The sequence below is a fragment of the Streptopelia decaocto genome (assembly GCF_964273445.1).
Source record: "Streptopelia decaocto genome assembly, chromosome: 15".
NCBI lineage: Eukaryota > Metazoa > Chordata > Aves > Columbiformes > Columbidae > Streptopelia > Streptopelia decaocto.
The window spans coordinates 2357458-2370319 of record NC_138670.1 but is presented as its reverse complement, the minus strand read 5'-3'; the positions used below and the strand labels follow the sequence as shown (position 1 = coordinate 2370319).

The window sequence follows — 12862 nt, the reverse complement described above, 5'->3', positions numbered from 1 at the left end:
TGTGCTATTCACTGTCAGTGTATCTACCTACCACAAGCTTTTTTTGAAATCAAACATTCTTTGTCTCCAAGCAATTCCATTGAAATATCAGTTGTAAAATTAGGACATAAATGTTTTTGAGAGTGAGACATCACAGAAAATAAAGCAAGTTTCAAAACTATAATACTTCAGAAGTAAGAATGACTTGAACTTGCTCGTGTTTTAGCTTCAGCCAGGCTTTGTTTGGAAATATAAAACTGGTTTTGTATATGAAGATGTGTGAACTGCAGATTCGGGTTGAAGGAGGGAAGACTGACAGCCAGGACAAGTGAGAAGTACTGATCAGGAATGTAGGAAATCAGAAGAGAACCATTGTGAAACATCACCGTGTATTTCATAGTTGTGTTAGATAAAAATGTTTCTCGATAGAAATCTTTAATAAAGTGAAAACATGCCAGAAAAGGGCTGTACCTTTTAGCAATATCTCTGCACACAGGGTGGATCCAGAGCAGACACAAATTTCACTCGTAAGCCTCATGATTTCCAAAGAGAATAAAAAATATGAATTTCCTGAATACTAAAATCAGTGGTATATTGGGAAATATTTTGTCCATTATTCAGACGTGTATAAATATCAGAGTGTAAGCAGTGACTAATATAATATCCTCTAAGACATCCTCCTCGAGTAGTGGCATTGGCTTCCACGAGAGTTTTGGTAGAAGGGAAAGATACGGCAGAGCGAGGCAAATTCTGGATCCAGGCAAGTCAGTGCTTGTTGAGATCCTTACCTGGAAATTTATCTACCACGTACAAAGTGATGGAGAGAAGATGTAGCCTAGAGATTGAGCATTTTCAGGGTTGTCTTAGATTCACAGGCAGCAGGAGACACGTTGATTTTTATTATTCATTCTGAAAGTTTTGTTTATGAAATGGCAAAGTAATGTGAGTCCACAGTTGCCATGAGGAGGAGAGATATGGGTGACATCTCTTGTCTTGGCTCCATTCAGGGACATCTGTGACCTCACAGACAGATGAGCTTGCAGGAGGAATCTCCTGCAATATCTTTGCAGCGCCGTCTTATCATGATCCTTGAGAAGAGCGTATGTGTGAAAATCATAGTCTGCTTTTTTTGGTTATAAAGATGAGAAGCCATTTAGAAAATATGAAAATATCACTGTAAATTTCAGCACTTAAATACTACCCAATACCTCTGCTTCTACGCACGTACCTTTCCATATATCCATAATCTGAAACTAATCACATCGAACTCAATGGTATGTTTATGGGATGGAGGCTTCTTTACATTTGGGAATGCAAATTATTGTGGGAATAATCTGGTAATTTTTCCTTAAGCTGTATGCAAATTTTTTCCGTGCTCCGGAGTCATTCTGCATAGAAAATCAATGGAAGTACTAGAGGTGGTGCAGTTTGTGAGCCTTGGGAGCACTCGGGGAGTCCCCCTGTCACTGCAGAACCAGCTGCCGCTCAGCTGCAAGATTCGGAGCTCTGGAAACTGGGGAAGAAAGGAAAAGCATTAATTCCTAGTATATTTAAAAAAAAAAAAAGGCACTTTATGCTGCAATTCCTAGTCGAGTTGCTGGTTTCTTCATGTCCTGAGAGAGTTATTTTCAAATTAATTGTGATGTGCAAACATATTGCTTGTACATGATAGTGATTTATGGTAATGGGAATACTGATGGGAAGAAATTCTTTTGGACTATTTAATGAGCACCTGTGAAATGATGGAATGTGTGCACGAGCATCCCGGGTGTTTGCTCCAGAGATTTTCTTCCCACATCCGTGAGATTTGGGCATCGTTATTCAGATATAAATCGAGAGCCTCTTTCAAAAGGCAAACAGGTACTTGGTACAAGTTCATGGGACAACCCATGTAAATAATTGCTCAACAGTGTAAATAAGGAGCTTACAATCTGGCTGCATTGTGTTATTTATTAGTACTTCTTATAATTTATTGGTCTGGTTTCAAACGGTGAAGTTAAAAGTAAAATGAATTTCTTTTTAGAATAAGGAAGAAATACAGCACCATATGTTGTGCCAGCGGAGCTCTATCTGATCTAGTGCTAATACATTCCTGCCAAGGCCTCGAGACATTTTACAACATTTTTAGCACCAATTTGTGCAGTAATGACTAACTTCTGCAGGACAGAAAATTACATTCCTTGGGAGGATATGAAATGATCAGGAAAGAGCTGACGTTATCCAAGAAGCTCTTGAGTTAGCAGGAATCTAATGCCAGAACAATTAATACGCCATGAGAAATAAATCAACTGGAACAATATGTAATAAGCAGAAAACATTCTTGTGGTCTTTTTATAATATTAAAAATAATGTAACCAGTACATGTCAGCAGATAGAGTGTGCTAGTTTCTATCTGAACATGGATTTTTTTCTTGTGTGCTTTTCGACTGATGTCATTGGTAACCTTGATAACTGATTCTGTTTTCAATGGGAGGAATTACGAGCATACAGAATAAAAGGAAAGATTAATACACAGCCTGAAGTAAAGCTCCCTGAAATCAATCAGTTTCCTGACTTTGGCAATCTTTTCATCAATGTTTTCATATGATGAACCACTGGATAGACAGATAAATGGGTAAGCTGACACTAGAATAGGGGTGGTTGTTTTTTGATCTGAGAAGAGCCTGGCTCCATCCTCCTGACACTCCCCATTTATATATCTGTAAACATGAGTGAGTCACCCCTCAGTGTCCTCTTGTCCAGCTCCAGAGCCCCAGCTCCCTCAGCCTTTCCTCACACGGGAGATGCTCCACTCCCTCCAGCATCTTGGTGGCTGCGCTGGACTCTCTGCAGCAGTTCCCTGTCCTGCTGGAACTGAGGGGCCACAACTGGACACAAGATTCCAGGTCTCACACACTCAATTCAAAAAGAATCTTTTCAGCATATTGAGCAGCACCTCAATCAGGAAGGATTCTGATCATGCTTCAGTTCTGCTGGTTTCCAAAGGTGCTGTTGATACTTTGTAGGCTTGGGCTGTAAAATGAATGCAGATTATGTTGCTTGGAAGGGAACAAATATTTTCCATGGGAAAACAAACAAACAAGTACAACACCAAAACCTTGTAAATAACTTCATGGTTGCTTGAACAAAATTAGCATGAAGGTGAATGTTGGAGCAATAATTAATAAGGAAAAACACTTTGATGATGTTTATTTAATATACTGGCATGCCTACAACATTAATAGTGTTTTTTTTTTCTTTTCCTGTTTGTTCTGATAATGAAGGAGTCATCTCCATGCTGCCGGCCATATCTGCGTTCTTAGAGATGCTTTCATGTATGAAAGTCCAACCGAAATAGCAAACCTGACCTCCACAGACAAGTTCAATGCGGCCCTGGCCATTCATCTCTATAAAGCCGGCAGACTTCTGCAAGGTAATCCTCCTCCCGTTTTGCAATAAAAACACCTCTGGAAAGGTACTGAAAGAGAAGAGAATGAATACAAACAGTTATAAATGGCTATAAATGTCCAAACCCACATTTAATATAGTTCTTCTGTTTATCCACTTCAACAAATGTTCAGAAATGCTGGAAATCTTTCTCTGTGGGAGATCTGATCCAGAGAGGAGACAACTAAATAAATGTACTTTTAAACACATAGCACATTTTGGAATTAAGTACTTTAACTACATTAAGATAAGAACCTCATATTAGCGTTAAGATGCTTTCAGCAAATGTGTTCTTTCAGAGGACAGTGGCTTGGCTAAGTAGAGCTGAGGTCAAATAGGAGAAAGCAGAGAGGCTAATTTGATTTTTCTGCTCAAAAATGAATCAGGGTTTTTTGGACATGAAATAACTGAGATGTCGTTCATGCCAGCTAAACTGTAGGAGACAGGATGTTATCAGACAAATAATAAAATTTTCTATTGTATCTAACCATGTAGAACAAAATTTTAGGCTGCCATTAATGATAGAGGAGAAGCACTGGCTTTCAAAATTACAGACACTGTCACCTACTGAAATTGCAAGTGTGTATCCGTTTTTGAGATCGCATTCATATTGTACAAATCTATTCACTTGGACAAAGGTGTATAATTTGATAGTTCCATCAGCTCTCCCCATAACTTGTATTGTGCTGGTTTCCAGACTTCAGAAGTCCCCCCGCAATTTGTGCTGGTGGGTTTTCAGAAAGCCTGAATTACAATGTCTGGCACGTTTGTGGCTCTTTTGTTCCAATGGAGCTGATTTCTGAGTCTGTAAGGTGATCTCTGCTAACATATCTATTAAGACTTATTGGAATACAGAGATGATTGGTTTTGTGGCAGGACCTAGAATTGTTTTGGAGGAGGCTTATGGAATGTCTTAGAACTATCTTTTTTTTTTTTAGAAGGACCTTGATGTGTTGGCCAACTTCTCATTGCTTTGCAGGCAGCAGAATTCCTTTTGGAATCATCTTCGGTGGGACAGATGTAAATGAAGATGTCAAATGTGAAGAGAAACATCGGGTAATGGGAGCAGTGCTAGGAGAAGCCAGGTAAACGCATCCGTGGAAGGTTTATGATGGGAAATTGCTTTTTTGGAATGGCAGATGTTTTAGGAACTGTTCCATAAATGCACAGAATCACTGGGAGATCTGTAGGCCAGCGGACAAGGGATAGAGGACTTGAAATCCCTACGATCTCTGCATATTATTTTATGATTCAGCAAGGGATGTTGAATGGTTTCTTCATAAAATATAGTCTGTATGTAGTCTGTTCATTTTATATTTCCTTTGTTACAATTGTTTCATCGTATTTGTGGGTGCAAGAGTTGGCAGATGTGGTGCTGAAACTTGGTCTCTTGGGCTGTGATTTTTCAAAAAGACTCAAATCCCATTAAAAGCTAATGAAATCTGCGCTCTTGCTAACTAATCCTGTGCTTTATCTTCTGAATCATGGGTGTTTTCTAGAATAATAGAACTATGCATATGATGAGGGTATAAAATTCTAAGGCAGGTAAATGAAATGAGAAAAATAATAGCAAGAATACTTAACCTGGGATTCGGCATCATATTGCTCTGCAGAATAATCTACTTTATGGGTAGACATTATAAAGACAGCCTTTGGTTAGGATAACTGTGGACTGTAGCAGCTCGCTGTGGTTTATTTGAAGTGTTTGTAATGGATACCATTTTATGCAATCAAGTTTGAATTTATGACCAAAATGACTGATATTTAGTATTTAAATAGTGAATCTTTAGTAGTGGAAGTGGTTAACAGTGAGTTAGTGGTGGAGGAATGATTATATAATAGCAAATCTTTGTTAGTGTTGGAGGTATGAATATTCTCACTAAATCTTATTGTAATAATATTATTAGCCTAAACACAATTGGACCCCGTTTCCCAAGGCTCTGTGCCAGAACTAGCAGTTACTCCAAGTTTGGGCTTTTTTTATCTCTGTTTCTTAGTAAATTCTAGTTTATGTTACATATATTCAAACATATACAGTATTCTGTATTGGAACTAGCATATTTTATGCATTAAGTGCTACCTGTACATCCAGACCAAGGTGCCCAGCAGTTTGGCTGAAGTGAAACAACAACTAAAACTAACCGGCCTTTGTCCTGTTGCATCACAGAGTCAGACCGGTTCTGGAGGCCTCACGTGTAGCTTGTTGACACAGAGACTGATTGAAAAGAGCTTTTGTTCTTTTTTCCTGCTGTCGCGATCCTGTCTCTAGATGCATGAAAAAGCGGAGACTGAAAAATGTCTTTAGGCAAATTCTCTTGGTTTTTTAGGTGAATCGACAAGGGGGAATTTTCAGGATGTTTTAAAGTCCAGAAAAGTTCCAGTGACATGTCAGTGTAGCCATCAAATGTAATTAAAGAACTGATCAGAAATCAGAGCAAATTACATAAATGGTGTAAAATTGGTGCTTTTTTTTTTTCCCGCTTAGTTTCTTACCACTTTAACAAGAAAAGTCGCCTTGCGGGAGGACTCAGGGAGGGTGTCTGTGTGACAGGAGCTGCCCCAGCCCCAGGGAGCTGCACCTGAGCCCTCTGAAGAGCCGTCGCTCCACAACTGGGTCTGCCTGAGCAAAAAGGGCCCCTGAGTGTGCCCAGGTGTGATAGAGTTTAAACATCTGGACTGTCTGATCAAATCCAGTGGTACCGCTTGCTTACGTAGAGCTTGGCTATCTGGCTGAGCAGAGCTTGCTCAGGATGCTCTGCTCAGGATGCTCTGCTCAGCGCCGCCTCCCCGCTGGCAGATCACCGGCTCCGGTACGGCAGGATGGGGTTTGGTTCCTGCTCGCAGTGAGGGATTACGTGCAGCAGGGTTGTATCTCATGGTTTTATCTTGGCTAATACCACTGGCATAGATATGCTGCTCTGTCTATACTGCCCTATAAAATGTGGTAGGTAAACAGATTTTAAAGACAGCACTTAATCACACTCATTGAAAAATCATTAGGGCATGTTCTTGCGTCTCAGTGTGATTTGTAGTTGAAAAGGAACTTAAGGCCCCATTCAAGGCAAAATTTATATACTTGTTTACTTTTGTTATCAAATAATCAGAAGTTACTCTTTAAACGGGTCAGGAGGAATAGAAAAAATACATCTAATGTGTCAATTAAATTTCAGTACAGCGGAGAATGAAAAGTATATAAAACCAGAATCTCTAAGTGTATCCATTTAATACAGTTCTGTGTTTAAAATATGATTTGTCACAAATATAGCTAAAGAAAAAGCTCTGCTTTACCGAACGTTTTTTTAATGATAATTAAGTTAGGAACTTGAAGTATAGTTTAGTAGCTTGGATTTCCTATTGTGTTTCAAAATATATTACTGCATCCTTATGCAGTTCATAATATTTTCTCTGCTACAGGAAAAGCAATTCAGTTTTCTAGAAGTTATTCTGAGTGGGTCTCCTCTCCAATATTATCACCAGCATTATTCATTGCATAGTTATTAAAAGAAACATTGATTTTTTGTTTTTCTTTATTGATTGCAGGGTTCTAAGCAGAAAGCATCATGAATTGTAGATGACTTGTCCAGTACAATATACCACCACATTCCATAGGACTGAGTATTGAACACTGTCTAGCTTTATAATGAGTGTTTCATTTTTAATCAAATTCCTCTAAATGGTGGTTGTAGTCCTGTAGGTTGTTTTTTTTTTTTTCTATTGAACAGTATTTTGTAGACTTGGGAGCAACAGTTTTTTGTGCTTGTTACTGTGATGTATTGAAAGTATAATTGCAATAACGGGGAAGGGAGCATGTGCAACTTGACAAAACAAGCATTTGCAAAGGCTTTATTAACTTTAAAACTGTCAGCTTGTGTATGTGAAATTCATTGCAGCACCATAAAGCAGATACTACAAAACAAATGTATAGGAATAAGGTTTGTTTCAACAAACAGAAGTAGGAGTTATAATTCAGCATTTATGAGACTTCCAATGAATGACGGTGATTTCAAGCCCTCAAATTATGACCTGATGTTGGCAATGGAAAAGCACTTTCTGGTGGTGACTCAGCAGTGGGCTGACGTGGCAGGGCTGGCTCAGGACAGGGACATTGCGTTCATTCTGTGAAAAAGAAACACCGAATCACTAATGTAACGTGTGATAACCTCTATTCTACATTAAATACCTATAAAGGCAATTAAAAAAAAGGATTTTGTGGAGCAGACACATTGCATCTCATATGAAGGAGGCATTCAAACATTTCTGTGCCACAGGACTGATGATAGTCTGCAGAAATGGTCCCATTTGTGATTCCAGTTAACACTAAAGTTCCATTTAAGAACCGTCAAAGCACGTGTTTATGTTTCATCACAACTTAAAAGCTACATTACAGCCCAGCTCTGTTCTGTCTGAACAGGGATCCTTTGTGAAGTGACTCACTGAGTATCTCATGACTTGTCTGTATTGCACCAGTATCCCAGTAAGAATAACTGGTTTATCTAGTTACGTTTAGAAATCAGACTTGTGTGGCTGAATTCTCTCTGTAATGAGACACCCAAAAAAGAACACTGTTCGTATCGATGCTGCTTTTAACTGGTCTCTGGCATAACTCTTCTGTTATATGGAATGATGGAGCGCTACCTCCATTTCTCAAAGGCACATCAATGGAAGTCCGGGTGAACCATTAGAAACAGCCACAAGGGAAAAAGTGGAACTGAGCTTGGGAATAGGTTTGTCTTCTCCCTCTCCAGCCTCCTCCATGGCCATTAAGTTGTTCAAGTACGCTTTGGTTTGCTTATTCTTACTTCAACGTTATGATTTATACACATTGCAGAGGAGGAGTAGAAGGTGTTCATATACTATTGTACAGTTCATTCATTTAAATGCCCTTCTTATAATGAAGAAAAGCCTTAACCAGAAAACAGTCAAAATGTCTTTCTGTCAGTGTTATGTCTGACTAGTGGCACGGTCTCTTTGCCTGAAACGGTGACTGTGGTCAGTCTCATTTCTGCGCACCCAGTTGTCCCCTGTTGATGACGAGGAGTGTCAGGTGTGTGACTCAGCGCGGCACGTGTCGTCTCCACCCAGATCTCCAACGTCAGAGCTGAGCGTCCGAGCCCAGAGGTTCCAGAGGTGAAACCTGGGCCCCGGATCATCTCTCTGCTTTTAACTTGCAATGATGGAGAAACAGGCCATGCCAGTGCGCCACTGCAGCCTGTATAGATTAATCCAGATAAACTGGGGGATGTTCCTTTCATTTGAATTCTCTGACTTTAAGAAATCCTCACTTGTACTCCCCAAGAGCTCTAAGTTGTAAAGCCTGAAGAGATACTATGTGTTTTACCAGTACTTTCTGCTAAAACAAATAGCAAGCCTGCTTTCTGTCTTTTCATCTGTAATCATTTTTATAAGCCTCTGCTCTTTGTTCTTATAAAGATGTTTTTCTGAATACGTTCCTCTTTTTATGTTTTAGAACTTTAAGCAGATGATCCCAACTATTTTTGTCCTTGTCACTAGGTTTGCAGTGGCTTTCACAGTGAAAATGAAGGAACTGGCAGCAGCAGAATGGGTACGTTTATGTGATGATGCTTATAGTATTAGCAACTCTGCATCCTCCTAAAATGTGTTCTAAATAATGCTAGAGAATTGTACTAATCTTCATATTCTCTATTGCTGTTTTTCCTGTCAGAGAAAGCATTTCATATTTATGTACTTCAACAAGTCAAAGAGATCTGGCATTTAAAAGCTGTTTAGTATTTGAAAAGAGTATGCAGCAGTTTGGAAAGTGCTTCTCTGTAACATTTAAAACTAATCATTGCTGTTGTTATCGAGTCTCTCTGATGCCATGTGCATATATTGTTTCTTTTTGCATCATTTAGTAAACTGTGTGTTGCCAAAATTCCACTAAACAGCCTAACTTACAATAAGGAGTTTAGAAGAATAAATTGAAAATACTTGTTTTGTCAACACTGGAAAGAGAATGAACTCCTTAAGGTGAACCGCAAAGCTAAAACCGAAGTTACGCTGCGCCCAGCAAAGTGTCGCGTACAGCCCCGCTGCCCAGGCCGTGAGGGACATGTAGCGCATAAATAGCACTTAATTTGCTTAAAACTCATCTCTCCTTCTGAAAACAAAACACACTGTGCTGAATGATACGTGGAAAAATACTGAATACAATTATTTTCATCCAACGGTATAGTGGTTAAATACCAATGTATTTTAAGGAGGTTATTTGGCCAGCAAAGAACTGACAGTAATAACGGAAAGATCCCAATAATATTTCGATATTTTTATGAAAAATATATTCCACAAATTCATGGTTGGAGTTATAGAAAGATACTGAAATGAGAACTTGCTTATTTAATTACCTAAATTATGTAACTAGCGTAGTAGCACTTCAGGAGTAGCTTTGGAAGTAATTACCTCTTCTACTGCAGCTATTTTAAAATAATTTCTTAAGCAATTTTTATTTGGAAATATTCTGCAATAACTACTACTGGCAGGTTTTCCTATATAGTCAAGTCTACAGAAGTTTGACGGCAATTTTTGAAAAGGTTAGAGGTAAGTGCGGTTTATTTCATGCCTGATGTGTTTAAAAAACTTGTGTGGATAAATGTAGATTGTGGTTTCAAAGCCAGCTACAATTGTTCTTTCAAAACTAACACATTTTTGGGAACCAGGGCTGTTCTGTAGTTGAAAATATTTCTATTCTAAGGAAATATTTTAATTTTCTGTGCAATAAGCAGGTTAATGATTATGAGAAAGGATACAGAGATAAACTAAAAATGTGTTTGTACTAACTTGGTAATTGCATTCATTGCAAAATTGATCCATTGATACTGTAAAGGTTCGTAGTAAATGTACGTTAAATTGCTGGCTGGCGTTTGGTGTTACTTAAATGTATCTTTCTATCTTTTACCAGTGAAAAGAAAGTCACGCTGATATGCATTTTGTTATACTAGTTGGGTTTTTTTGAAAACTGAACAGATTCTTTTATGATGAACTAGGAAAGTGACTTTTCTTCTCCTTCTCTTTAAAGCCAGATGCTAGGAAGAAAATCTATGTCCAAACTCAAGGTGAGTTTTGAACTATTGACCAAGACAGTCACTTTATTTGAATCAGGTGTTTAGTACCTGGATCTTTGTGTATCTACCTTCTTTGCCCAAGAAATATTTTGCCTAAATTTTCAACTCGTTTGGTGCTTTTAAAGAAAGTTTTCCCAGATGTCGAACAGTAGGAGACTGAAAGCTGAGGCAACACCTAATGTAACACGAAGCTTTCTTCAAAACATAAGGAAGTTTTGATGCTGAATGAAACTCCAAATTCCTTTAAATGCTTCGAGTTCCCAGCTTAAGGACACCCAACAAGTACCTAATCCAAAATATAAGATATTAAATATATTAATGTGATAGTTTCATTAGTAAGGTAATTAATCTTTAACATAAGGTGAAACAAATACATTTGTATTCAGTTTATATTAATATTTTATATAAATTTAATTTACTTTCTTTGCCTTATGTTAAGGACTTGGGTCTTGGCAAACCTGTATCTGTTTTGGAATAATATGCTCCCTTAGATAATGTTATTTAGGGTTTAAAAGGCTGAATTTAGCATGGTGTAAGTGAGCTTTATTCCTGGGGTCGCTAAAGAAGCTCGTGCACTGTGTGATCGGGCAGAATTTTCAGCTGAATTTCAGTCAGATGACTATGGACGGATTGTGCGACAACCTGACGTTGTTGGGATGGGAAAAGCTTGAGACGGGAAGAGCTGTATGTGGAATTCAGTGTGATTGACAGAAATACTGTTTTCTTGGGGCAAGACAGCAAGAACCATAGTCCAGCCATCCAGGGACAAGTAAAACATATTGAGTTTCTCTTTTTTTTTCAATGCAGGAATTAAGACAACACCAAGTGAAACATTTGACTGGTACAGATTTCTGCAAAATGCAGGTAAAACTCACTTTTTTCCCTGTATTCACTATAGTTATTCTTTGTGGATGTCGATGAAAGAAATTTAGAATGTGACGTTGATTTAGAAATTTAAAACCTAACGTTGGCAATGCTTTAATTACTCCAGTTGTCTTTCCCCAAAAGAAGAATCTGTAGGCGTTTGACTGTGGTAAAACTATTTCAATATTATCCTCATCAATCTGATCTCTGATAGTACGGCTGTTCCCTCTGTTACAAATGATTCCTCACTGGTAAATTGCTTTATCACATCAGTAAATGTCTGCCATTATTCAAAACCAGTGTCCAATTTTAAATTGAGCATTGTGGGGTTATTTTGTTCTCAGTAAATCACGGCGCACCAGCACAGCACCACTAAGATTAATAATTTTCTGAAGCGAAATGATTTGTCACTTGCTAGCACAGCCTCAGTGTTCATCGGATCTCATGTCCAACCATTTTATGATTAAAAGATCCGTCAACAGCTTGAGGAGGGGGATGCTCCCCCTGCGGTGCATTTCATCTAATATATTAGAGACAGTTTTTTTGCCTAATGCGTACTAATGCAAAAGTGCAAAATAATTCATAATGCACATGAAAAGCATACTAAAGTGTGACTCTAACATCTGTGCCTGTTAAATAATAACTTGAAACCCGGCATCAGATTATTCAATATTGTTTTTTGTGACTGTTTAATCTCATTTATTTGATCAGTTTTGCCTCTTTGTCCAGCCTACAATTTCCACTTCTTTTAGTATTGCTCATGGAGGCAGATTTTTTGGCTGTACCTTTGCACCTACCACGGCCTAATTAGGAGTTCCCAATGAATTCTGTGATAATCGTTTCATTAGCAGTTTTAGATGCTTCTCTATAGAGTCGAGAGAGACAATGATAGTTCGGGCTTTTGCTGTGATTTGATTGACAGAAAATCACAAGACAGTCTCAGTAAATGTGAAAACTGAGCCTGATCTCCTGTACCAGCCGAGCCCAAGGATGGAGCGTGGCTGCTGCACATCATGGGCACCACAAGAAAAGGCTCCTTTTGAGTTCAGTGGAAGTGGCTGAAGCTTGTAAGATGTGAATGCTAATAAACACTTGGGCATCATATGATTGGAAGATGTAGATAACTAACGAAATCTACACTAATGAACTGAGAAAGCTCGTTTGCCCAACAGATGAGACTAAAAACTGGTTTCCGGGAAGGTGACAGAATCATGGGATCGGATGCTTATTGCATCTGATTAATTATTACACTTACTAATGCTTCAGAAATGATTTAGGCTTTAGTGTTAGCTGTCTGTGTTCATGTTTTGTTGTCCTGGCACCTAAGTATGGACTTTTATAAAGGCCAAAGTGTATCATAGTGTGCCATAATAGTAAAATAGTTGTGACAGTTACACAGTTTCAGATAACAAACAAGGAGCCAATGAAATCTTCAATAATAAACTGCTTATTGCCAGTGTTGCATTATGAAAAGGTTTTCGGCTTTTACTACACTCCATTATCTCATTCTGTCT

At 38.4% G+C, this 12862-nt stretch overlaps 1 protein-coding gene across 6 annotated transcripts in view; it reads left to right on the top strand.

The window, feature by feature from the left end:
- Positions 1–12862, top strand: part of GLT1D1 (glycosyltransferase 1 domain containing 1) — a 42856-nt gene that overhangs the window by 9117 nt on the left and 20877 nt on the right. For 5 of the 6 annotated variants that reach the window (XM_082066177.1, XM_082066173.1, XM_082066175.1 and 2 more), the window contains 5 exons: positions 3243–3391; positions 4385–4490; positions 8917–8968; positions 10439–10475; positions 11292–11348. In XM_082066177.1, coding sequence (XP_081922303.1) covers positions 3292–3391; positions 4385–4490; positions 8917–8968; positions 10439–10475; positions 11292–11348 — 352 coding nt within the window. In that variant the 5' untranslated portion in view covers positions 3243–3291. Of the gene's footprint in view, positions 1–2921; positions 2965–3242; positions 3392–4384; positions 4491–8916; positions 8969–10438; positions 10476–11291; positions 11349–12862 lie in introns of those variants that run through there. The other variant, XM_082066176.1, reaches the window with a different exon arrangement.